The sequence below is a fragment of the Dipodomys spectabilis genome, unplaced genomic scaffold (assembly GCF_019054845.1).
Source record: "Dipodomys spectabilis isolate Male_0828 unplaced genomic scaffold, ASM1905484v1 ptg000019l, whole genome shotgun sequence".
Taxonomy (NCBI): Eukaryota; Metazoa; Chordata; class Mammalia; order Rodentia; family Heteromyidae; genus Dipodomys; species Dipodomys spectabilis.
In genome coordinates, this window is record NW_024870696.1 from 11,732,913 (window position 1) to 11,760,831 (window position 27,919).

Below are 27,919 nucleotides of genomic sequence, written 5' to 3' on the forward strand. Positions count from 1 at the left end.
AGAGTCCTGAACAGAGAGGTGAATCCTCACAGCCCTTCGAAGCTATTGGAAACTGAGCCTGAGACATAAAGGAGAAAAAAAAAAAAAAAGGAATTGGACCATCTCCTGTAATACCTGGAATGTGATCCAAGCCTGGAGACGAAATGATGGTAATTATAACTGCTAACGTTCCTTTTTAGCTGCTAACAGATTGTGGGCAGATTGTGAAGGGCAGACTCCATTCTCCAGTCTTCCAGAGCAAACGGTGCCTTGACAGTACTCATTAAGTCCTAGTTGGGGAATAAGAGCAGACTCACAGTGTGGCTCATTTGTGTTAAAATGAGGAAAGCTGTCCTCCCATGGCCCCAGTCCAGGGCCACTAGCAGCTGGCTATGACAAAGACCACCCCCTACACCCACCCAGCACATTAGGACCCACATATCTCTCTATCTCAGCACAAGCAGATTGGTCCTGGAGAGGAAACATGTATTTCCCAAGAACTTACAGAACAGAGGGGGAAAGACTAGTCACGGATGCTGATGTGGCTGGGCCACCCATTAGGAAGAATGAAGGGAGAGACACCAGAAGTTTCCCCTACAAGATAGTCTGTGATCAATAGCAAATTGATACATGAATTCTGTTAAGAGCTCAAAATGGGCAAGGACAGGGCCATCGGTTCAATAGCAAATTGATACATGAATTCTGTTAAGAGCTCAAAATGGGCAAGGACAGGGCATCGGTAGCTCAGATCTATAATCCTAGCTATTTAGAGTGCTGGGATCTGAGGTCCATCATGGCTCTAAGCCAGCCCCAGGCAGGACAGTCTGTGAAACTCATCTCCAATTAATCTCAAAAAAAAAAAAAAAAACCCGAAACAAAACAAAAACTGCAAGTGAAACACTAACCTTGAGCCAAAAAAAAAAAAAAGCCCAAGGATAGCAGTAAAGCCCCAGAACCAGCACCTTACACACCACGAAAAAGTGCAAGAGATCTTCCAAGCATTTTCTTCAAAAAAGGCTGATCAAACAATAAGCCCTGAGGGACCCTAGGAAAAGGCAAAGACTTCATCCATAGAGAACCACAGCAGGTTGACTCAGAAAAGCCATCAAAAGAGTGAGACACCAGAGCACCTTCTGTTATATATGAAAGCCACTGCTCACCCAAATCTCCTAAGAGAGGATAAGAAACCACCTCCAGTGGAGAGAGACAATGGACAGAGTATTCAAGAAGGAATTGGGAGTTGTATTTTGCTGTCCGTCTTCTCTAAAGAATCATTATGAGTTAATTACTTTTATCTCATACCACACATACACCAGCTTAAAAAGTGATAATAAAACTAAGGAAAGAGGCTATTGGTAGTGTTTCCATAACATTTATGCCACAAAATAGTGATACATAAAATAGTGATGAGGGGGGAAAGGTATATTCCAATTACTGGTAACACATCTATTCCCTCAGGTCTTACTGTCTTATTGGTGGGGGGTATATAATGTAAAATGGTACTTTATACCCTGCTTTCTCATTTATATTGCACCATGGCATTTTCAGAGGGTAGGCTGATTTAAACAGTACCCTGAATGTCAGGTGTGTCAGCCTACAGTGGACCATGTTGAGAGTAAGAACTGAGGCTAGGTTTCAGTGAGTTTTGCTAGACAGATCCAGTCTGATAAGTAGATCTGAGGAGATGGGGGAAGAAACCCTGCTCAGGATTTAGTAAGAAATAGTGTTAAGTTCATATGTATGGAATTAGGCCTAAGATTCATTCCAGCTTCCTAGAGAAAAATCTATTACAAGGACCAGAAAGCCTCAAGGTTGGGAAATTGGTAGCATCGGGAAAATACAAGGAGAAACTAGAACATCCAGCTCTGTGATTTAAGCTGACATGACAGAGGTTAGGAGAAACCTGCTGCCTGAGTTGCTGTGGGGATATTAGTTAGGCATAAGGATAATGTGATATAATTAAAGCCATCTTTTGCCCATGGCTGAACTGAGGCTCTTAAGCTGTTTTCTCCCCAGGACAAAATTGACACAAGAACTCTGCAGGGGTCAGCCTAATACAAGCTGTATCAAACAAGCAGTGATTGAGCTAATGTGAATTGAGGAGACAAATCTGATCAGTGTTTCCATATGGGAAACAATAATAAATACTCAACATGTGACAAACTTATTGAAAGTGAAAAATGTATTTTGCCACAATGGTCAGTTCTCATTTGTATTTTCTGCCTTATGTTTTACTGTCTGTCAAAGTTAAATGTAACCAATGAAATCATAAAATATGGAGAATAGTTAAATATGCTTAATAGGGAGGGCTGTTCTAAATACAACAGGAAAAAAATAAATATAAGGGAAAGCTCTGACCACAGAAAAATATAAAATTAAATACCATTAAAATACTAATATAGGCCAGGTGCTGGTGGCTCATGCCTGAATCCTTAGCTACTCAGGAAGCTGAGATCTGAGGAACATGGTTCAAAGCTAGCCTGGGAAAGTAAGTTCATGAGGTTCTTATCTCCAATTCATCACAGAAAAAGCTAGAAGTGGTGCTGTGGCTCAAGTGGTAGAGTGCTAGCCTTGAGTAAAAGGAGCTTAGGGACAATGCCCAGGCCCAGAGTTCAAGAACTCAGGCCCTAGAACCAAGATACACACACACACACACACACACACACACACACACATCATATATCAACATAGGCCTATAGAGCATATCTATAAGTCCAGCTACTTGGGAGACAGAGATAGGAGGATTATGTTGGAGATTAGCACATGACCCTATCAGAAAAAGCAAACTTCAAAAGGAGCAGAAAAAGAAGGAGGTGTGGTAAAAGTGGTAGAATATCTGCCTAGCAAGCGAGAGGCCCTATGTTTATCCTCTGCAAAATGATAATATTCCAGCTAATTGCCAATGATTTTAAGAAATGGCTGATTTTAGATTTAAACACACCTTAAACCTCTGCACAATACAGCAGACACTGCTAATCAGATGAGACAAAGAAAGATCATGAACAAATGCAAGACCTCTGCTTATTTCTTTGCATTTTTATTCACAAGAACCATCTGTATTCATTGGGATTTGTCTCATTAGTAAGCGTTAATATTTATAGGGAGTCTTTACATAGTGAAGCATTTTATATTCTTTTACTTAATCCCCAAAATAACCTTAGAAGGTAGGTTCTGTTATCGTCTTCATTTTATAGACCAGGATGCTGTGGCTTGTAGGTGTTAAACACCTTGCCAAAGGCCACAAAGCTGGTGAGCAGAGCCCAGACTTGAAAGTAGGCAATGTGCTTCTAAAACTCGCACTGCTCACCCAACTGCTCTGATTTGCAGTCTATGAAACAGACTATGTCAATTCCTCCATTTCTCTTTCACCTCCTTTCCACTCTCCCAGAGTCTCAATAAAGAAAAACGAATCTTGAATGTTATAATCTATTTGCATATGACTATCTTCTGGAATAAAGATGCTACTGTAGCTATCATGCTCTCTCCCTTTAACAAAAGCCTGAGTTATTTTTTATTTTTATTTTTTATTTTTTTCCTTCAAAAGGTGGTAAACCCTTTTAAGGGAATAAACCCTTTTGTCACTGTTTTGATTTCTATGCCCTTGTATATAAGTTTGTATGTTTATCTGATTTGGGAAGGGGAAAGGGAAGCACAGAAATGGTAGGACAAAGGGTGAAGTAATTCAGCAGTGACACTCACTAGACACCATGTTGGAAATGAACTATACAACTTGGATGGGGAGGGGCCAAGAGGGGAAAAACTGGGAGAAAATGAGGGAGGGGGTTAACACTTCAAAAAGAAATGTACTCAATACTTGACTCATGGAACTGTACCCTCTGTACATCACCTTTACAATAAAAATTAAATTAAAAAAATACAATATAAAACAACAGCAAAGGCCTGTTTAACACTTCTTTGTATTGTCTTGTTCAGTTTTGCAGCTAGACACCAGAAAAACCAGCAATGAAGCCCTTATATGAGGAATACCAAGCACATGGTGGGACCATAATCAAACCTTATTACTGGCTTAGCTTCTCCCTGGATTGTACTAACTGTCCTTACCACATTCGAACGGGGGAAGAAGCAAGAGTTTCCTACACAGAATTCCATCAGATTTTTGGATACCCTCATGGGCCAGTGTATCCTCAACCAAAACATTTGATATTTTATGAGCTCAAAAATTCTTCTGGCAGCCTGGTGCAAAAAGGCCATGCCACCAATTGCACTGGGAGTCCTACCCACCCAGAACCAATGCTGTTCGAAATACATGGTTATCTTGATTCAGTCATATCCAGTAACAGCACCATTAAGCATATCATTCTGTATTCCAACCACACTCCTTGCAACGAAGCTAACAACTGCTGCATCAGCAAAATGTACCACTTCCTGATGCTGTATCCAAACCTCACTCTGAGTGTTTACTTTTCTCAGTTCTATCACACTGGGAATGAATTTCCTGCTGCACCATGGAACCGTGAAGCTCTCCGCAGCCTGGCCAGCTTATGGCCCCAGGTCACTTTGAGTCCAATAAGTGGTGGTATTTGGCATTCTCTTCTCAACACCTTCGTTAATGGTATTTCTGGATCAGCTGTTTTCCAGCCCATTTTAGCTGGGAGAGCAATGGCCGATAGATACAATGCCTATGAAATCAACTGCATAACAGGAGTGAAACCTCACTTCACGGAAGTTATTCCCCATGCAAGTGAGAGTCAGAATGTAAAATTTCAGGCAACTTTACAGAATTCCCCCTTCAACAATGTCTTCCAAAGGACAAGTGCACAACAGTTACCCATCCTGATTCCAGACCTCAAGATTCCGGTTATTTTTGTGCTCGTACCTTACAGAGATCTACCACCAATGCCTGTGAGTGAAAACCCACATAAACCCACAAATGTGGTGAGACACTTAAATGTGCCCCAAGCATCATTCTGTGAAGCCAACGAGCTCAGCAAGCTTCCCATGGGAAGGCCAGTGGAGATGGAGGAAATGACAGCATGCACTGCAAGTAGCAAAGAGGCAGACAAAAACAAGGCTGAATTGCTTTCAAAGCATATGTAACATCACCACTCTGAAGCAGTCGTTTAAAAATAAATTTCTATGGCTTTGTAATAGTGTTTTAAGTTTGGTATTGATAGTCCTCCTACACTCTTCTTCCTGCTCAGGATTGTTTTTGATATTCAAGGTCTGTGAATTTTTGGGTTGCTTTCTCTCTATCATTGAAGAATGTTGTTGGGATTTTGATGGGTATAGCATTGAAACTGTACCATTTGAAAGGAAATGGAAAGACGTGGGAAAAATTATATTAAGCAAAGTGAGCCAGACCCAAAGAAACATAGGTTTGATGTTCTATAAATCTACATGTAAACACAATGGATGGTGAAAGACAAAAAATACATTTGGACATGATTTTAAAAAAACAAGGTTGAGAAGAAAATACAATAAAGAAAATATATTTTATAAATATATAAAAATTATTTCCAGAGAACATATTAGCCAGGCAATAAAAAAACAATTTTTTTCTATGATTGAGATGGAGATAAACTGATAGAATAAAAGCAGAATCTGAATTACACTATCAACCACTGTACAGCGATACTATAGCTAACATAATCCACATTGTTGCCATAAGCAACTTGATCTCTTTTACTTTGAAAGTGATAAGAACAAAATGGAACTATCAATTTGAGGGTATAAAAGGATGTTATTAGTCTACCCCCACTATGGACTGACTAGCTTCCCACATTGGTTTGGTATAAAATTTAACTGAACAACTGGAAAACACCTGACATTACTAACATTAAGTGCATAAATTCAAATACTTTTGTATAGAGGGAAAAGCTCTTCTGCTAATTATTTCAATCATCGATTTTGAAACCTAACCACCTGCTCAGATTGTTTCCAACTCAGAATTTTTCCCTCCTTCAGAGATTGATAGGAGCAGGATGATAACTGAGAATCTCCAAAAGCCTCCACTATCATACACCACAAAAAAAAGTCCAGGCTACTCCTACTGCTTTCCAAAGCTGCTCCTTGCTGTGTCCCATCAGCAAGACTTTAAGTCACTATAGGACAAGTACTGTCTCCTCTCTCTAAAGTTACCTTTAGGATCCAGCAAAATATTCAGGCAATATATGGGTAACAAGGCTGAATCTACATCTCAATAAATTCGCCACTGTTTCCCAACACTCCTCCACTCCAGCCATGATTCTACCTAACCATTCTCCAAGAGACACGCTTCTCCTTTCTAGCACCCATTTCCCCTCCTAAAATAGTTCCCCAGCACATAATGTGTAATGACTTTTCCTTTTTCTGTACTACTTCCTCTTCAGTAGCATGTATTTGTAACTTCTCTCAAACTCCTGTTCAAAATGAAGTAAGTGCTCCTTGACTAACCCTCTAAACCACTTAAATAAAAAGCCGCTTAGGCTTAATTCACTTCCCTTTTGGAAATATGGAGCAATGAACAGTCAAATAGAAAGAAAATACACATCCATCTGCAACTTATTAAATTTTCACACATATTCAAATACACACATAGGTATAAATGCTATCCTAATCACATACATTGAAACACAATGCCCCATGAAAAATGAGAAAGCAGAAGAAAAAGGAAAAATTGGTTCTAGGAATCATTAATAAATGAATACAATTTTTAAAATTTGTTAGTCTACAAATATTATAGAAATATGAAATATAATTTTATCATGAGTATCTATGAGTGATTCTTATTAAAAGAGGCTCTGTTTTGGAGCTTGGAACAGTTTTGCATATCTATAATCCCAGTAGTTAGAAGGAAGAGGTAGATTACTGAGTTCAAGGTCAGCCTAAGCTACATAGTGAGACTCTGGCTTATAAGAAACAAAATATGGGGTGAGGGGAAAGTATTGCTGAAGTTTACAAAATCATGTCTATAACTTGGGATTTTAAAAATGGAACTTAACACAACAAATTTGCCATTTCTGATCACTGCAAAAATAGATCCAAGGGTGGGGGATATAACTCCGTGGTAGAATGCATATTCAGCATGCACAAGGCCCTGGGCTCCATACCCAGCACACCACCAGAAACCAAAAATCCAATTTGTTAATTTGTTGCCATGAAATCTATCTCCAAAGTGATCAAGTGGACTATAATGCCATATGTCATATGTCAATCAGACCACAAAGAACCTTCCTGAGATCTATGGTGAATATATTTTAAATGTAAACCTGTATACCAGTGGTATATAACAAAAAGGACCATGTTGCAAGAACTATAGAAAAGTGCCTGTGGCGGCTACATTTTTGTACTGGTTAAACTAGACGGGGATAATGTTACTAACAGGTCAAAAATACAAGCCAACATAGCCACCCTTTACACAAAAGACAATTAAGACAGCAGAGCTATATAGCTTTGGCCAGATGTGAACTACATATGAAGACCCTGTCTTTCCCAGTGTCAGAGGCTCATGCCTGAAATCTTAGCTACTTAGGGGGCTAAGATCTGAGGACCATAGTTCAAAGCCAGGCCTTGTAGGAAGTCCCTGAGACTCTTATCTCCAATTAACCACCAAAAAAGCCAGAAGTGGAGCTGTTGCTCAAGTGTTAGAGCACCACATTGAGTATAAAAGCTAAAAGACAGCACCTAAGGCCCTGAGTTAAATCTCTAGTACTGGTACGCACACACACACACACACACACACACACACACACACACACACACACACACACACACACACACACACACACACACACACACACACACACACACAGCCTGAGGCAAGTCCTGTTTCTTCATCTGTGAAACCAGAGAAAGAGAGAAATAAGCTAGTTCATTTTAAACTATAAGAAGACCTACTGCAAAGCAACATCTCCGTGGAATGAGATATCACAGCTCAATTTTCAGGTCTTCTGTTACACTGCACATTCTTGGGCATGTCAAGCTGGCCCAAGGGCAGAGAGAGGAGATGTTGGGCACTCTACCTTTTTTCAGTAAAGTCGGAATGGTGATATTGTGAATTACCCATGCCACAAAAAGTTATTTGGCAATTCCAAAAAAGAATAAGAGCCAATAAATTGAAGCAGCTAGTGATACAGAGGCTGGTGAAAAAGACATGGGCCTTCATCCCAAGAAAACAGCAAAGACAAAAGGATAGAAGGCTTACCTTGTAGAATCTATGCAGTCCAGGTTTGGCTCTCAGCTTTGTGAGCCTAACTGCATGTTTAGTCAGTAAAAGGACAATAAAGAGGAAATTTTGATTTACAAAGCTCCCAAGATTAATATGTAAAGGCAGAAAGTTAATGGAAAGATTTTCAGTGAGATACCTGAATATATATGCAAAATATTCAAGTCATCCAACCAATGTAGTCTTTCCATGTAGATAAATGACCTGACAACCTGAATTATGAGGTTACTTTGTGGACAGAGGAGTTCACTGCATGATTCAAATGTTCAGTACTATCAGGCTCAACATTTGTAGTGGAGATAGACATCTGCCCCTTGAAATCAAAATGGGATATGTACAAGAGCATCGGTCTCCTAAACAATGTTTGGGTGGGTCTGGGCTGTAAGAGACAACACAATCTCTATAGCCAACTCTTTTGTGTCTAACATCAATTTTCTGTAATATGTTTCATTTAGTTACAACTAATCCTTCTGACCTGACCTGAAAGCAAATCCTATGTCTTAAACTGCTGTTACATTATCTTTTTATTCACTGCGTATATAATCTAAAGAGTTTAATTCACAATGTAATCTTATTCAGCTTGTTTCCAAAAGTTTTTAAGAAAGCTATATGGGTAGCCGATACTAAATTTAAAATAACATTATTACTGTCAAACGTTTATTGAGAGCTGTAGGTCAAATATTTTTAAGCACTTATATTAACTATTTAATCCAACAATTCTATAAGGCATATGTTATTATAATGCCTATAAGTATGGAAACAGTGGCACAGAAGTCTTAAAGAACTACCCAAGTAGTAAAGGTTGAGCTGATTGCCAAACCTAGGCAATCTACTACCGGAAACCATGTTTTAATTTATTATGCTTTAAATTATGATGCCTCTCTATGTAGTAACAATGTACATTCACCACAAAGCCTGGAAAAGTCACTAACTCTTTAAGTTCCTGTCCTGAGGCTTTTCTATAATTCATATTACCAATGGGCAATGACTAGACTAACAAACAGCTAAGTAGGCTAGGTGAGCTGGGTTGGAAATTAAGGAGAGTCTACATCCCAGAGCTTTGGCTTACATTGTGCCCTTCTCTTCTGTACCCAGGACCTCATGCCAAAATAAGCCTAGGATTACCTGATTCTCAGGAATGTACTATAGTGAAATTAGTTCTTCAGCATTGTTCAAGAAAATAACTACCGGGCTGGGAAGGTGGCTCAGTGGCAGAGTACTTGGCTCGCATGCATGAGGCCCAGGGTTCGATTCCTCAGCACCACATAAGCAGAAAAGGCCGGAAGTGGTGCTGTGCTCAAGTGATAGAGTGCTAGCCTTGAGCTGAAGAGCTGAGGGACAGAGCCCAGGCCCAGAGTTCAGGCCCTATGACCGACAAACAAACAAAAAAGAAAAAGAAAGAAAGAAAAGAAAAGAACTACCAAATGACCTACTTGAGCCACAGCTCCACTTATGGGCCACCAGTGGCTTATGCCTGAAAATCTAGCTACTCAGGAGGCTAAGCTTGGAGGATTGTGGTTCAAACTCAGCTCAGGAAAGTTTGGGAGACTCTTATCTCCAATTAATCACCAAAAACCCAGAAGTAGAGAGCTATGGCTCAAGTGGTAGAGTGCTAGTCTTGAGCAAAAAAAGTTCAAGGACAGCACCCAGGACTTGAGTTCAAGTCCCAGGTCAGGCATACAAAAAACTTAAATGGGAGGGAAAAGGAGAGGATGATGGAGACAAATATTATAGAAGTACATTATATACACATAAGAACAGCATGTAAAAACTCCTAAAAAGGAAAGCAGAGGAGGGAGGGTTAAGAAAGAAGGCTGTATAGCCGAATGCTGGTGGCTCACATCTGTAATCTTAGCTACTCAGGAGGCTGAGATCTGAGGATCATGGTTCAAAGCCAGCCTGGGCAGGAAAGTCCATGACACTCTTATCTCCAATAAACCACCAGAAAACGGGAAGTGGCACTGTGGCTCAAGTGGTAGAGTACTTGCCTTGAGCTGAACTGAGGGATAACACCTAGGCCAAGAGTTCAAGCCTCATGACTACTACCACCAACAACAACAACAAAAAGAGGAATGTAGAGAGGGTGAATTTGATCAAAGTATATTATGTGCATGCATGCAAATATCACAGTACAACCCTTTGTCCAATTAATTTGTGCTAATAAAATAATTTTAATTTAATAGAATTACTAAAACCTATGGATCTTTCTCTATGCCAAAACTGTAACCTATTTGGTGTAGACTAAACATTAGAAAATAGACTCTATGCCTGGTCAAAAATACTGACATAAGATAAGAGAAAGGCCACAGAAATATCTTTTCAAAATCATTGCAATGAGCTTTTATAGCTTTACATTTAATAGTCTGGCCCAAGTTATATCATGATTTATTAAAACCACTGGCATCTGGTTATATCCTTAGTTTTAGTGGGGGAAAAGTAAATATTGTAGTTGGTAGTAATGAGAAACACTTGCTGAAAATAGATGGTGCTTAAAACCACAAAGTTTGGGATCAGACAGACACAGATCCCATGCCTGCCTGCTACCAGGCAGCACTGAGTTATATAGTAGCTCTGAGCTTTAGTTTACTTATCCATAAAATGAGAACACTAATCCTTAGGCTGCAGAGATACTCTGGGCTTACATAACACAAGTAAAGGGCTTATTTACCAAGTGTCTGACACACAATAAACATTCAATACATGGCTGATTTCTTAAATAAAATATTAAAAGGGTAAAGATAATAGGAAATAATAAAGATTTCAGGATCTTTCAAAGTTTAACGAAATTATAAGTGTAAGATAGGTTTTGTTCTCTGTAAAACATAAAGATACGTGACTAAAGCTTGTGATAATTAGCTTGAGGAAGAAAAAGGATTTTGAAACTGTTTAAATTACAGTAAAAATGAGAAACATAAAATGTTGATGGTAATGAAATTATTAAAACAATTATAAGCAGATGTTCCACATAATTGCCTGCTAAAATATCAAAACTCAAGATAAAATGTTAGATCTTCTTTGTTTCTTTTCCCTGGGGTACTGGGAATTACACTCAAGAGCCCACCGCCTGTGAGTGCCAGTACTCTACTACTTGAACCACGTTCCCAGACCTTCTGTTGATACTTTGTTTTTGATGCAGCTTTGCTACTTATACTAGCTAACCCTGACCTTTCATTCCTCCAGCCTTTGCCTCAAGAATAACAGGGATTACAAGCATGCATCATCTATCATCACCCTGCATGGTGACATTCTAGGAAAATATGAATTCCAATATTGACCATTAAGTGAAAAAGAATCAGTAGAAACAGAATGCTAAGACAAGATGATCAGAGCTCCACCTTAAAAATATCAACAAGACTAGAATATCTATCAGGTACATTCTACAACTTTCAAAAGAATAGATCAGACACCAGTGGCTCACATCTGTAATCTTAGCTACTCAGGAGGCTGAGATCTGAGGGTCACGGTTTGAAGCAGGCCTGAGTGGGAAAGTCCATGAGTTTTGTCTCCAATTAACCACCAAAAAGCTGGAAGTGGAGTCGTGGTTCAAGTAGTAGAGTATTTGCCTCAAGCAAAAAAGCTCAGGGACAGTGCCCAGACTCTGAGTTCAAACCTCCACACCAGCACAAAAAATGTAGAATGATAATATTTCTACCACTAAATCTTCTCCAGGATATAGGAGGGGAAAAAAGTAGAAATCTCCTAAATTTATCTTCAAAACTAGGCTAACCTTAATGTCACAACTTCAAGAAGAAATTAGGAACCAACTCCCTTAAAAATGCAGATTTGAAATTATATCCACAAAATATATGTGAATTAAACCCTTCAAGTAAAGTAGTAACATTGAATAATCAAATTAAGTTTAGTCTACAAATACAGGACTGATTCAGAGCAAGAAAAAGTACAGAACTATTCATCAATACCACTGTGCCTCAGTTTGGACCAATAAGGCTTCCTGCAACAATCTCAGCCTCCACCCAAGCCCTGTGGCTCCCAGGAATCACACCAGTTGAGTGGCCAAATACTAGAAAGATATAAATCACCATTATCTCAAATATTATAATTGTACAATATAACAAGAGATACTATCTGAAACAACTGTTAGCATTCAGAAGTCCCACTGATGGAGGGGAATCATCATAAGCAATTAAAACATCTAATAGGAGTAGGGTCTCATTCACCAAGATTGTGTTGTTTTGTTAGGTTTATTCTTTCATTTAGCACCAAGCTATTTTCCTGAGACAAGGGTACAGAGGTATAATATTTGAATCTTTGAAGAACTAATATTTGTAGAGGTGAAGATCCCATAATTGAACAGTTCAGCCACTTACTTTATGTCTAACAACATACAATTTACCTAAAGCTAGAACTAAGCAAAAGAAAAATGTGTGAAACTTAAAGAGTAATACTTTGAACACAAGACCCATTTATTTAGCCATTAGTAGAAACATTAAACTGTAGTACAGTATATGAGTAACATACTAAAAGTCTTCTGGTACTGAAGCTTGAACTCAGGCCCTTTAACTTAGTTTGCTTGCTCAAGGCTGGTACTCTATCACTGGGCCATGTCTCCAGTCTGACATTTTGTTAGTTAACTGGAGATGGAGACTTTTCTGCCTGGGCTGGCCTCAATCTGTAGTCCTCCACATCTCAGACTCCTAAGTATTTAGGATTACAGATGTGAACCACTGGCACTTGGTTAAAAGCCTTTTCATAGTGCAGTAACATGCTATTAAGCCATGATTAAGACAGGTGAAATTCACTTGACATAGTTGATTATCAAAGTTCACTTTCATTTCAAACAATAAAAACATGCCATGCTGTAAGACTCAAAGACGTGGCTTCATTTTTTTAAGTATTTTAAAATATCAAGTCTGGACAAGGCAAAAAGTTTAAAATATCTGAAAAGGAAGACCCATTATACATGAATCTTTATCTAAGATGGTTTTATTAAAGCCCTCTAACTAAAAAAAATTGTTGACTCTGAATCATCACCAAAATAAGCTGAAATACAGCATTAACCTTGAAAAATTCACTTCATTTTTTTAAGCACTGAACCAAAATGGTTTTTTGCAAAATAAATAAGGCATCTTAAAACCTTACAGACCCTTTATTACAGGAGAAAGCGTACATTTGAAACATTCAGATAAGGACAATATTATTACCTATTATGAATCTGGTATCAGGGTTAACATTAAAATGTTGGAATTAAGTGGAATTATGTATATTTTTCTAATTAAAAAACAAAGCAAGTTCTCTACATACAAAAGTTTTCTCAAGGGTTACAGGTATAGCTTAAGTGGTAGGGTGCTTATCAAGCAAGCACAAGGTCCTGAATTCAAACCCCAGTGCTCAGAAAAAAGAAAAAAAGAAAAAAAACTCTTAAAATGTTTCTTGAAAATATAGATTTAAGCTGGGTGCCAGTAGCTCACACTTGTAATCCTAGCTACTCAGGAGGTTGAGATCTGAGGATCATGGTTCAAAGCCAGCCAGGGCAGGAAACTCTGTGAGACTCTTATCTCCAATTAACCACCAGAAAATGGGAAATGGTGATGTGGCTCCAGTGGTAGAGTATCTGCCTTGAGCTGAAGAGTTTAGGGACAGCGCCCAGATCCAGAGGTCAAGCCCCATGACCAACAAAAAAAGAAAGAAAGAAAATACATATTTAACTATTAGCTAATGAGGTTAAGGAAGTAATTAATATACCCACTGAAAATAATTCGATTTTCAGTTGGACATGGTAACATATCCCTGTTTTCCAGCATTTAAGAGGCTAAAACCAGGAAAATCACAAGTTTGAGGAAAGCCTGGGCTACATGGAGAAATTGTTTCATTAAAAAAAAAAACTATTCCCCTAACATTATTTCAATATTAATTTGTCAGATCATTGACTCATTGACTAGAAATGTGTTGAATATCTGCTATGCAGTAGGCACTTAAGTTAAAAAAAATGCTGTCACATTTAACATATTGAATATATGGAGCAAAATTCTGAGCAATCAAGACAATTATACCCTTGAAAAACTGGCTTTCTTAATTCCTCTCACTATTCTTTCCCAGTTCTAAAATAAGAGAACAAAAAAAAAAAAAAACTAAGATAATACAAAAGAATAGGGAAGAATGTATTAGCTCTTAAATTCTTGTTTCTAACTGCACTCAATACTGCATCTAATGTGCAATTTTCTTTTCAAAAAATACTGATTTAAGAAAAGTGCAATCAGCTTTAGCATCGAAAACAGGTTTCTGTGTGGCTCTTCCTAAAGTTAGTAAAAGACTGCAAAAGAAAAATATGAAAGCAAACCTTTAAGTTATATAATAACAGGTACCATACTAATGATCACATACTTTGGTATTTGACTTCTCTAAATAAATATCATCGGCAAGTAGAAATATTTCATTTCTTACAAATTTTGCCAGTGTGTCTGTTCAGAATGTAAATATTAATTTAAGGAAATATTACTTACATCATCTAAATGACATATCTTCTAGAAAGATGATTTACTTGTGGCAGGGATACCATATTTCTGTTCACAAGAAAAAAAGGTGCATTCCCTTCTTGAGTTCGTTTTCTCTCTCTTCTCCCTCTCTCCCTCTGTACATGTGTACAGCTATGTGTACATATACATATGTTATGTATGCATAAATATCCACACATAAATATGTACAAATGCAAATATCAAGCAAAGGTTTGATGTTGAGATCGCCCTTCATCTTTTAACAGATTCACTATTCTCAGTGCTACTCACACTCCTCTACCTTTCATATTCTATGTGGCCATCAAGTGGACTTAGGGTACTTTCCGCATGCCAGATGGAAGGAAGATACAAAAGAAAAATAAGACAGTCTCTATCCTTTAGAATCTTGGGCTTTCTCTCAGGAGCAAGACAAAGCATGTAATTAATGTCAAAAACTAGTTGTACAGGTATCATTTTAAAACCTTGAAATATTCTCATATATGTAGTCCTAAAAACAATCTTTTGAAGAACACAATAGCAGCAAGGAACCTGTGGTTCAGAAATGTAAGCAACATGACTCAATCACACGGTCTTGAATCAAGACTCAAATCGGGGTCTTCTGATTCCAAATCCAGTACACTCTTCAAATAGAACACAGGAAACCAAGGATGAGGTTCCAGACAGGACAACAACGGGCCTTCTGCTAGAAGGTGGAACCAAACTGGACCCACCCATAAGCAGTGTCCAGCCAAATATCCAAATCATTTGATTCTGCAAATACTTGATCTATATAATGTAAGATATATAGAACACAACCACCATTTCCTTAATCTTAGTGTCTTAATTTCCTCACTAAGAGCTCTACTCTCAGAAGTGGAGATATGGAATACAATGGAAAAAAACTGTCTTGATGGGCTCATACAAGAACCTATAGACATCAATCTTAAGTCTGCTTTCTATTAATCCTTACATACGTGGATTTCCCTCAGCACCAGAAAGCCTTTCTCTAGCATTCTTGGCTCCCAATATGATGCCAGTGATTGACACTGCCCCAAATTCTACAAGTTGACCCCAGTTTTGTCACCCAACCTTGGCCCCTGCATGGACACCTTCCCTTCCTTCCCCATGGCTAGGATACCGAGTTCGGATTCTGCAGGTCCAGTCGAGATGCTGTCACACAGGTCTGACAGAGAAGATGTGACCTTTCCACTCCGTCCTTGGAGACCTCCCGCCGGTCGCGCGGTGTGGTTCCAACCTCGGGCACAGGGACCCCAGCTCAGGAAGGCAGCCCCGGGCAGCAAACAGTCCGAAGTGACGTCTCCGACGAGAACTGTGTGGGGCCCCAGGGCGTGCATCACTCCACCCCAAACTCCTGCCGACTGCCGGGGACTCGGTCCTGCAGCCAGTCCATCCCAGCACAGCGGCAAGTCCAGTCCAGCAGGACCTCTTACACCAGACTCCTTTGACAGCTCGTTGGCAGCAGCGACGGCGGCAGCAGAAGCCAGGGCCACCCGTCCGCAGTGCCCATAGCCACCGACCTAAGCCCCCAGCACCACCAGGACTGGACCGCAGAAAAACGTTTCTATGGGAACCCCCCGGGGGTCACGTGATGCCCCCCAACTACCCAATTGCTTCGCACCTCGGCTTCAGCCCGGCTTTCTGCCCGCCCCCGCCTCCTTGGCCGGGCCCCGCCCCTTTCCTGCAGCGGGCCCGCGCCTGCGCAGCACGTCCCGCGCGCTCCCGGGCGCGCGCTCCTCGGGAGGAGCGCGGGGGCGGTGTCGGGGGCCGGAGCTCGGAGCTAACCTGAGGAGGGAGCGGCGCCTCTAACGCGCAGGCCCAGAACCGCCCAAGCCGCGGCTGGCGGGCGACGCCCCAGAGCGGAAGAGGGAAGTGGATCGGCCGCCTCTCGCTGCGGGTTCGTGCCGCGGGTTTAGGCTCACGGAGGTAACGGGGCAGAACGGAGAGGAGGCCTGTGCGGCCCGCGCGGATCAGGGATGTCGAAGAACACGGTGTCGTCGGCCCGCTTCCGGAAGGTGGACGTGGATGAGTACGACGAGAACAAGTTCGTGGACGAGGAAGACGGCGGCGACGGCCAGGCCGGGCCCGACGAGGGCGAGGTGGACTCTTGCCTGAGACAATATCCTTCCCTGACCGTGCGCGGCCGTCCCGCTCCCGCCCCGTCCCTCCCGGGACCCGCGTCTACCCCGCGGCGCGGCTGGCACCCGGCTCCCAGGGTTTCTGGTTCCGGTCAGGCCGGGGGCTTCCGGTTTCCAGCGGGTCGCGGTCCCCCCGCCCCCCACCGCCAGGCCCACCCGGGTAAACTCGTCTGCCCCCCGGATTCCTCAGGTCGCGCGGCGCGCGCCGCCGGGGCCTGCCGGCCGCGCCCTCGCGCCGCCCGCGCCCTCGCGCCGCCCGCCCAGGCCCGCGCTGGCCGGGCACCGCCGGGGACCGTCAAGTTTCTCCCAGGACCGCGTCCGGGAGGGGCAGGTTATCCCCGGCCGCCGCGGATCGCGGGGAGCGGGCGGCGGCTCTCGGGCGTGATTGTGCTCTTGCCTTGATTGGTGTTGGGTCTCGGTAGCGTTAGAATCGCCGTCGCTCTTGCCTGGGGAGGTGGAGGGGGTTGCACGTTGAGGTCCCCCCTCGGTCCTGCCCAGTCCCTGGGCTCTTTAATTCTCAAAAATCAGAAAGAAAGAATTTGGCCCAATGTGTTTAACCTGGCGAGGAGAAGGAATACGGAGCACTAAAAGTCTCTATAAGGAAGCTTGGAGCCTTTTACCTGCTAAGGAAAGGACAATAGGTTCAAAATGGGAAGTGCATGTGGAGAACCGGAAAAGTAAACCCCAATGAATAACATAGAAGATGAGTCATATGTGCAAAGCAGGGTCGTTTTTTGTGATCCCGAATTTGTTCCCATCTTAGTTAAAATATGGCTGTCAGTTCCTGGTTTTGGGTTTGCATATTTGAATATTCATACCTTTGATTGGCAGTTGCATCAGATCTTCAAACTGTAGATTTTGAAAAAAAAAATTGGAGAACCCAGATCTTTATACAGTTATTACTCCTTGGTGAGCAAGTTCTTTGCTCATCTAAGTCCTATTAAATGTAATGGGAACATATATGAGCAAAAAATGTATTGTCATAACCATATCTTTGTCATAAAAGCACCTAAAGATAGCAGTATACATTTGTTAATGTACTATGTAGGTTTTCCTTTGATTGCCACAACTTTTATAACCAGTTGTCACTATTTCAATTATTTAAGCACTTATCAAGGAGTTTGAGTTTTTAAGTGCCACCCATCTTACAAGATGCATACTGCTCTAGAAATCCATTCATCCTTAAAACAACAGCTTATCACTAACTATAGTTGTTATTTTTTTCTCAAACCTTTTTCTTCAGGGGATAAATGGTGAACATTCTTTGTGGTTGAATGAATGATGGTTTATAAAACTAATGTATTTTAGGCAATTTGTGATTACTGTCAGCTACTGCTGTTTCCATACCAATGATCATCTTAAAATACGTAGATATTTTCTCTTCTTACCCTTGTTCTAACCAGGAGAGATAGCAGCCCCAGTGTGGTTGGCTGCTACAGATGGAGGAACAAGTAAACTCCATGTAGTTTCCTTTTAGGGGAATGACTGTACATTCTGACTGTCTGATTGGCCTTCTGTTTTTTGTGCTTGCTTAACTCACTGGTGCTTTCAAAGAGAGATTCACTTTAATACGTATGGTCTAACACTTGGAGTAACCTCTATGAAATACGAATGTCTAAGACAGAAAAAGTAGTCTGCCACCTAAGGATCGTATAAGTTATTACATCTTCTATAGTAGATTTTTTTCAATATTGAGAAATTAATAATGAGTGTCATTCAGATTGTAATCTGCCAGCATTTTCTATCAGCATTTAAGTAATCGTTTTAACATGGGTTTGATCTTTTTATTTTCCCAGTTATAATCTCCAAAAGACATTTTGGTTGAAAAGCTGTTTGATTTGAGTGTCTAATAATTCTGGTTTATGTTTTAGTGTTTTCTTAATACCAGTCTGGATAACATTTGCATATACATTTCAATGGAAAATGAAAGATTATCACTGTGTTCATTCAGTAATTAAACCAAAGGTTAAGAGTCTCGTTTCAAAAAATGTATTTACTTAGTTTCAGTATTTTACCACTGGTTTACATTGGAAACATTGAGTTTCTAATATTGAACATAGTGAATTCAATCATTTTTCTTATGCATAAAGTCTTTTAAAATGTGGTTGCAAATGGTTTCTAATGTTTTCCTAGGGGCTACCCTCTGTTATCCCCTTAACTTCTATCACAGGAAACATGATGGCTGCTCTCCAGGCAGCTCTGAAAAATCCCCCTATCAACACCAAGAGTCAGGCAGTGAAGGTGAGTCATGAGCCTTTTGCTGCTGTTCCTCTCAATTTTCATAAACACAACAAATATTTTAACTATTTACTCTCTTTGACATGGGGCTCACATATGCTAGGTAAATGTTCTACCACTGAGCAAACTCCCCCCCCCCCCCCCCCCCCATTTTATAACAGAGTCTGGCCAGGTTACTCAATCTGGCCTCAAGTTTGTAATCCTTCTGCTTTAGACTTCCAAATAGCTAGAATTAAAAGTATACATTACCCAGTCAGCTAAGTAAAAATTAACATAGAAAGCCAAGCACCAGTGGCTCAAGCCTGTATTTCTAGGTACTCATGAAGCTGAGATCTGAGGATCATGGTTCGAAGCCGGCCAGGCAGGAAAGTCCATGAGACTCTTATCTCCATTTAATCACCAGAAAGCCAGAAGTGGAGGCTTAGCTCAAGTGGTAGTGCACCACTCTTGAACTCTGAATTCAAGCCCCAGTTCTGGCACTAAAATAAATAAAAGAATTAACAAAGAGTGTTGCATAGGAGACAAACTTAAAAATTGGAGAAATCAGTTTGGAGGTTTTAGGGGAGTATACTCAGGCTGAATGTAAGCAAAGTCCTGAAGAATTAGAAAAACTTGTTATCAGAATAAGCAGATTCTCTCTGCTTAATTATCCAAATGTTAAATGTTCATTATAAAAAGCAAAGAAATATGAGGAAATAAAAAGGTGATCATACTACTACCTAGGTAACAATATCTGTTTTAACAGTAGAATGCTACAATGTTTTGTTTGTTTTTTACTATATAGAATGGACTATGTAGCAATGCACACGAATTTCTTTCCTTAGCTATAGGTTTATTTATATGTCATTTTAACAGCTATACACCAAAATGCTTTAGTTAACATATAACTGATCTTTTGTGATATTTGGATTGGCTTTTTTTTCTTGCTGTCTGCAGGTATTAAAATGAATAATCTTGGAAAAATGACTATTTCCTTTCAAGAAGTTCCCCAAAGTAAAATGCCAGTTTACACACTATACATTTTTAAGGCTTTACGAACATAAGCTATTGCCCAATTACCTTCCAGAAAAGTTGTGCAATGCACATACATTCCCTGCAGCAGTTCCTCACTGATTACTGAGGTCCTATTTCCTTAATTACTTGTTTTTTTTTTAAATGAAGCCTAAAACCTCAGCCACTGTCTATGCCTGTTTATACATCCCAGAGCCTCAGAAATCTCCTTACTAGAATGGTGGCAAGTATTATGTGAATGCCATAATAATTAAGTAAAAAAAAAAATTTATGAGGAGAAAAATCTCTTTGGTTTTTAAAAGTATTTAGGAACATCAGTGAACCACCTTCTGCTTTTATGTGGGTGGTTTTTATCACAGCTTGTGGGTGGGAGGTTATAACTGTGGATGCAAAGTTATTTTTCTAAATTGGGTAATTGCATAGTCTTTAAACTGAAGATAACAACAGGTGGTAGGATGATTCTGTAACATCCTGACCAGTGAGAATGCTCAGGGTACACTTTGTAGTGAAGAGAAGGAAAAAGAAATTGTTGGAGTCAATTAAGTGTTCTTTTCACTTGACTTTTAGGGTAAGAAAGTAGGTTCACTTTTGGAGCAGGTTTTTACCAAAGAAAAACAGTCGTTACAAATGAACATCACTGTGTCTCATGTCTGTAGATAAAAAAATGTAAAACTCAAATTGTTTTCTTAAAATTCTAAAATAAGCTGGGCACCTGTGGCTCACACCTGTAATCAATCCTAACTCAGGAGGCTGAGATCTGAGGATCGTGCTTAAAAGTCAGCCCAGGCCAGAAAGTCTGAGACTCTTATCTGCATTTAATCACACACACACACACACACACACACACACACACACACACACACACACACACACACACACACACACACACACACACACACACACACACACACACACACACACACACACACACACACAGCCGGAGGTGGAGCTGTGGGTCAAGTGATAGAGCACTGGCCTCGAGCTGAAATTGCTCACACACATAGCCGGAGGTGGAGCTGTGGGTTAAGTGATAGAACACACACACACACACACACACACACACAAGTGATAGAACACACACACACACACACACACACACACACACAGCCAGAGGTGGAGCTGTGGGTCAAGTGATAGAGCACTGGCCTCGAGCTGAAATTGCTCACACACACAGCCGGAGGTGGAGCTGTGGGTTAAGTGATAGAGCACTGGCCTTGAGCTGAAATTGCTCAGAGACAGCTCCCAGGCCCTGTGTTCAAGCCCAGGATAAGTTTGATTTTTTGTTTGTGTTTTTGGTAGTGGGTCTTGAAGTCTGGGCCTGGGTACTGTCCTCTGAGCTTTTCAACTCAAAACTAGCACTCTGCCACTTGAGCCATAGCACCACTTCTGATTTTCTGGTGGTTAGTTGGAGATAAGAGTCTCATGGGCATTCCTGCTTTGAACCATGATCCTCAGATCTCCTCCTCTTGAGTAACTAGGATTATAGGCATGAGCCACCAGCACCGAGCATGAAGTTTTTTAAGAAATTATTTCTGAAGGAAATAATTTCCAGTAGAACTACAAATTATTTTCCTTCCTTTGTCAGGATTTCTTTTCAAACTAAGAAGTAAAAATGAGATGTTTTCATAAATTGTGAAATGACCACATTGCTCTGTTAGTACAGCCTCTCAGCTCTGCCTTCAGTCATGTCAAGAGTCTGAGTACATGTTCTGCTGCCAAACTAACCTGTGTGGTAGTTCCTTCCTACTTGGTCTTCCTGCCTTTACCTTGCCCTTGCCCTGCCCCATAGCTTATTCTCAACATAGACCTCAAAATGGTCTTGCTATTTTATGCTCTTCAAACCCTCCCGTCTTCTCATTTCTCTCAAAGTGAAAGCCAACTGGAGTCCTTACAGTGACCTGCAGGCCTTACATGATCTATTTCCCAGAACCCTGACTTCCTCTCCTGCTCCGGTCTTAGCCACCGTGGTCTTTGGAGCACACTAGACCCTCACTACCACATTTGTTTTCCTCTGTCTGAACCACTTCCCATTTCCCCTAGGTTCCTTCTTTAGTAGCATTCAGGTCTCTGCTCAAATGTCACCTCATCATGGTCTTTCTGAAATTACAGCCACTTGCACACATATTGTCTTAAATTTGTGGTTTTGTATTTATTCCAGGATCGGGCAGGCAGCATTGTCTTGAAGGTGCTCATCTCCTTTAAAGCTAATGATATTGAAAAGGCCGTTCAATCTCTGGACAAGAATGGTGTGGATCTCCTCATGAAGTATATTTATAAAGGCTTTGAGAGCCCATCTGACAATAGCAGTGCTATGTTATTACAGTGGCATGAAAAGGTACGTTACTAACTGTAAGTCTGTCTTATTGTTCTTTAATGGAATGGAATAATAGACAACAGCAATGTCTTACTTAAATAACAACACTGACTGGATTGCACATCTTAATATTGCAAAACTTACTTTCTAGCCTTGGTCCTAAAGATTCTGATTTGCAGTACTTAATTCACATGTATTTGGCACATACGTTATTATGGATTTTGGATAAAGTGTAAACTTGGCAAAAGAAAAGTGCTGAAAATGATCATTTCTTTACAGTGATCAAAAAATGAAACAACATACGCTGCAGATAAAATGTGGCACATTGAAGGTCTAGTATGTGCCTCCACTCATGGATGAGCCTGGAGAACATGCCAGGCGAAGTAAGCCAAGGACAACGACAGTATTTTATATCCCACTTAGATAAAATAATGTAGAAAGGGAAAGTCAATTCAGAGAAAGTCACTGGAGGTTTTGGCAAGGACTGAGAAAAGGAAGGAATAGGAAGTGATTGTATAATGGAGACAGGATTTGTGTGTGGATGAAGAAAAGGTTTTGGTAAGAGATTATGGTAGTTATTCAACATTGTGACTAAGATTAATTCTAATAAAATGGCACATTTTGCCACAATTTTTTTTAAAACATAACAAGAAAAATCTCTTTTTCTAGATTTTTTTTTTTAATATTAGTGTTGTTTGTTTATTGTTACTATAATGATGATGTACAGAGGGGTTACAGTTACATAAAGTACAAGGTTTTGAACTTTGAGCTTTGTGCTTGCTCTGGCAGGGACTCTGCCACTTGAGCCAAACTCCAGCCCCCAAAATTCTTAAATGCTTCTTTGTTTCAGTTTCATGGATTTTATTTTTCAGTGTAAACAAATGCCACTACTTCATCCATTTTTAAAGGAGAAAAAGATTTTTTAATTCATGAGTAATGAGTTAGTGAGATAATCTTTCATACCCAACTCTTGCACTGGTTAAAAAAATATTTAAAAAATTAAAGCTGGGCACCGATGGCTCACACCTGTAATTCTAGCTGCTTAGGAGGCTGAGGTCTGAGGATTGTAGTTTGAAGCCAGCCCAGGCAGAAAAGTCCCTGTGAGGCTCTTGTCTACAATTAACTACTCAATAAAACTCACAAGAAAACAAGTGAAGCTGTGGCTCAAAATGAACTATCCTTGAACAATAAGAGCTCAAGGACGGGGCCCAGGCCTCCTAGTTCAAGCCCCATGACCAACCAAAAAGACAAAAACTTGAGCCAGGTGCCGGTGGCTCACGCCTGTAATCCTAGCTACTCAGGAAGCTGAGATCTGAGGATTGCGGGTCAAAGCCAGCTGGACAGGAAAGTCCATGAGACGCTTATCTCCAATAAACCACTAGAAAACCGGAAGCGGCATTGTGGCTCAAGCAGTAGAGTGCTTGCCTTGAGTTAAAGAGTGCAGGGACAGGGCCCAAGCCCAGAGTTCAAGCCCCACAACCGACCAAAAAACAACAAAAAAACTTAAATCAAGCCAACAGACAAGGAATATTTTCTGTAACATTCTTAAAATCTCACAACTAGGTGATATTGTCCAAAAAGAAATGTACTCATTACCTGACTTAAGAAATGGTAACCCCTCTGTAACAATAAAAAAAAAACTTAACATTAGCTATTTAAAAATTCTGTAAATCCAAAAGGAAAACAGAATTTAAAATTTCAAAATCTTGGTTGAATTATAAAAAGTCATAATCATCACATGGAATAAAATAGACCACTTTTTTTTTTTTTTTGGTCAGTCATGGGGCTTAAACTTTGGGCCTAGGTGCTGTCCTTGTGCTCTGCCGCTCAATGCCAGCACTCTGCTACTTGAGCCACAGTACCACTTCCCAGATCACTTTTATTATAATAAAATCTTGTCCCCAAATTTTCTGAGAGAAGACAGTGTTAGGAAACACTTTATAGGCCAGGGCCCCAGTGGTCCACACCTGTACTCCTAGCTACTCAGTAGGCTGAGATCTGAGGATCACAGTTCAAAGCCAGCCTGGGCAGGGAAGTCTGTCAGACTTGTCTCCAACCGGAAGTGGCATGAGGCTCAAGTGGTAGAACACTCACCTTGAGCTGAAGAGCCCAGGGACAGCTCCCAGTTCGAGCTCCACAACCAACAAAAAGAAGGAAAAAAAAAATCACTTTGTACTTTATTTGAAGAGAAAAAGATAATTCTCAAGAGTTTTTTTAGAAATGATTGGCTTAAGTCTGAATGGCAGCACACATATAAAATAGTCACAGGCAGTAAAATTTGCTGTTGAGCCCCAGCAAAGGTATTTTTTTCTTCATATACCATCAAAAAGATCTATGAATGGTTAGTGTAGCCATTCCTAACAATTTTCCCAGTATAATCCCCATCTCTGCCTGTAGCTCCATCAGAATTACAAATAGTTCCCCTTTTACCCTTCAGGCTCTTATATGGTCATCTTGGTCATGGAACCCTTGCTGTTTGCCTGGCACTGTGCTGTTGGCTTACATTTCATTTAGTCCCACTAAGAACTCTACAAGGTATATAAGTGCTTTTATCATCTTCAGTTTACAGATGAAGAATGAGCTTTAAAACCCAAGTAACTCAGTGGCAGGGCACTTGTCTTTCATTCGTAAGGCTGGGTTCAATTCCCAGCAGCATAAAAATAAAACAAACCAGTCCAGTATAACCTTAGGATCATAGTGGACATTGAGAACTGTGTCCTAAACATTCTTCTAAAGACTTGATCATTTACTCCTCACAAAAATAACAGAGCCATGCATCAGTGGCTCACATTCATAATCTTAGCTATTCAAGAGGCTAAGATCTGAGAATCATAGTTCAAATCAAAGCTAGCCCAGGCAGTTAAGTCCATGAGACATTTTTTTGTATGTACCAGTTCTGGTGCTTGAACTCAAGCCCTGGGCTTTTTTGCTCAAAGCTACACTCTACCATTTGAGCAAGGTAGTTGTTGGATGCCCAGTCTGGCATCATACCAATCCTCAGATCTCGGAGTAGCAAGGGTTACAGGTGTGAACCACTGCCACTTGGCTGTGAGACTTTTTCTCAAATTAATCACCAAAACACTGTAAATGGAACTGTGGTCAAGTGGTAGAGCGTTAGAGCAAAAAAAACTCAGGAAAACTACCCAAGTAAGTACTGAACCATTTAAAAAAAAAAGAAAGCTCAGAAGCTGGGCACTGGTGGCTCATGCCTAAAATCCTAGCTACTAATGAGGCTGAAATCTGAAGATTGTGGTTCAAAGCCAGCCCAGGTAGAGAAGTCCTTGTGAGATTCTTATCCCCGATAAACCACTCAAAAACCAGACTTGGCATTGTGGCTCAAGTGGTAGAGCACAAAGAGACTTAAAGACAGTGTCCAGGCTGTGAGTTCTAGCTCCACAAACAACAACAAAAAGCTCAGAGACAATGCTCTGCCCTTGAGCTCAAGCTGCAGGACTAGCACAGAGAAGAAGAAAAAACTTACTATTATCCATGTGGTAAGTCTTTATAGCTTCTTCATACAGCCACCAGCATTTGCCAATCTTACCTCCTAAGTACTTCTCAAATCCATCCACTCAGTGCATTGCTAATGCCTGGTTCCCAGCAACTCCAGTCTGCAGCTATAGTTACCTAACTTATTTCCCACCTGCCCGTTTTGCCATCTTCAAATCTTCTCCACTCAGTCACCAGAATGATCTCTTTAAAATCCATTTGTGCCCTTACCAGTCATTTGCAAAACAAAGCAAGTATTCAAGTCTGATTTCATTTTCCATGTTATGCTGCCCTTCAGCCACAGAGGTGCCAGCCTTTGCCCTGAGTGCACCCTGCCTTTTCACATTTCCTTAGGTTTGCTGGTGCTTTTCCAGTGTTCATCTGATACCTCTTCCATTTAACATGCCATTTTTCTCCTGGAAGCCCTACCAGAAACACTGCTTTATACTGTAGGCTGGGTTATACCCCCTTGTAGCACCCCAAGCATAACTTACCATTCATCCATTTTATTTTAAAAAGTTACGTATTTATGACTGTCTCCACACCAGAAGATGGTATGTGGTGTGCTTCTTCACTTTCATATCCCCAGTTCTAGCATATTACCCAATACAGAGGTACTTAGCAAGATTATTTTTGGACAGAAATAAACCAGCCCTTCTAGTTTCTGATACTTGGTTGTGTCTTTTAGTTTTTCAAGTGAGAGTTAAAATTACCAAGTTCCTGCTCTTAATAGTATCTTCTTACCTTGGTAGGAAAATAACATGACTAATTTAAGTGAAAGTTGCAGTAGATGATCCCAATTTGAATTTCTTCCTAACTGGTAAGAATGAGAGATACAAAATGTCTTACATTTGTACTTGAACACCTATTTTAGGCAACAGCATTATACTGCAGACTAATTTTTTAAACATTATTTAGGAATAATTACTAACTAGTAATTACAACTACTTTTACAAACTAGTATCTGAATAGAATGGAAACTCCTGAGGGCCGGGGCATTGGAAAATTTGTTTATTGTTGTATGCCAAGTGCTAAAGGCAGTATGTGGCGCATAGTAGGTATAGAGGAAGATTGAATGAATTCAGTCTAGAGCTGAAGAATGTGATACTTTGTATGAGACTTAACCCTTTACGAGTGTGTGAACCTTGGCTTTGGTTTGTTATAGGCACTTGCTGCAGGAGGAGTTGGGTCCATCGTTCGTGTCTTGACTGCCAGGAAAACCGTGTAGTCCAGCTGGAACTGGATCTCGGCCGTGAGAGTGGGAGTTGCTGGTACAAAGACCAAAACAACCAAATGCCATCACTGCCCCGTGGGCAGCATCTGTTTCTCTCAGCTTTGCCTTCTTGCTTCCTTTTTTCATATCTGTAAAGAAGAAAATTACATATCAGTTTTCCTTCGATGAAAATTGGGATAAAATAGAGGAAACTGTTCATCGGGAGTGTTTTGTCCCCTCATAATCATTTCAATGATGTGTATACCAATCTGTATGATTTACATATAAGTTTAATTGTGCAATTTTAACCCCTAGTGACTTGATTTCCTATTATATTGTCTTTAACTAATACTGAGAGATCTGATCAGACTTTGAGGCCAGTTTCCTAACTCATTGCTAATCAAGAAATGATTTTTATTAAAAAAAAAAAAAATGAGACTGGCAGCTTTTAACATTGGAAAACTGGACCATGCTTACTATTTAAGCAAAATCTATTTCTGGAAGAAGTGGTGAATGAACACCACTACCAATCTCCAACTTGACTTCTGCTAGCCTTCAGATTCTGCTGAGCTTAAGTATGCTGATGCCTTTTAGCATCCAATTATTATGACTTCTCAACTTTTTTGTGGGTCACCCAGGGTCCAGAGCAAGGAGTCTTGCTCTACACAAATGTATCTATAAAAGATCAGAGCATGTTTAGCACACACATCAAACTTTTGTGTTCTGATAATATGGTTCTGTTTGGAAACTACTCCAAACCAGAAGGGACATATTTAAAACTCTGGGCAGCCTCTCTGAGTAAAATACTATTTTATGTAAAAATACAGTAGCTGCCTTAAACATTGTGAAGTATACACAAGTATTTAATCTGTCATTTAATATGCCCCATAAATCCCTCAGTGT

The 27,919-nt window shown here is 40.3% G+C and overlaps 2 protein-coding genes across 2 annotated transcripts; both read left to right on the top strand.

Annotated features, from left to right (window-relative positions):
• Positions 1-3,942: 3,942 nt before the first annotated feature.
• On the top strand, positions 3,943-5,037 carry Apobec4 (apolipoprotein B mRNA editing enzyme catalytic polypeptide like 4). The gene has a single exon (XM_042674627.1). The coding sequence runs from the start codon at positions 3,943-3,945 to the stop codon at positions 5,035-5,037; it is 1,095 nt and encodes a 364-aa protein (XP_042530561.1).
• An 11,365-nt stretch (positions 5,038-16,402) lies between these two features.
• Arpc5 (actin related protein 2/3 complex subunit 5) lies at positions 16,403-27,828 on the top strand. Its single transcript, XM_042674340.1, has 4 exons — positions 16,403-16,732; positions 18,920-18,992; positions 22,159-22,335; positions 26,969-27,828. Exons 1-4 carry the CDS (start codon positions 16,590-16,592, stop codon positions 27,029-27,031), a joined length of 456 nt encoding a protein of 151 aa, XP_042530274.1. The 5' UTR covers positions 16,403-16,589; the 3' UTR covers positions 27,032-27,828.
• Positions 27,829-27,919: the final 91 nt, after the last annotated feature.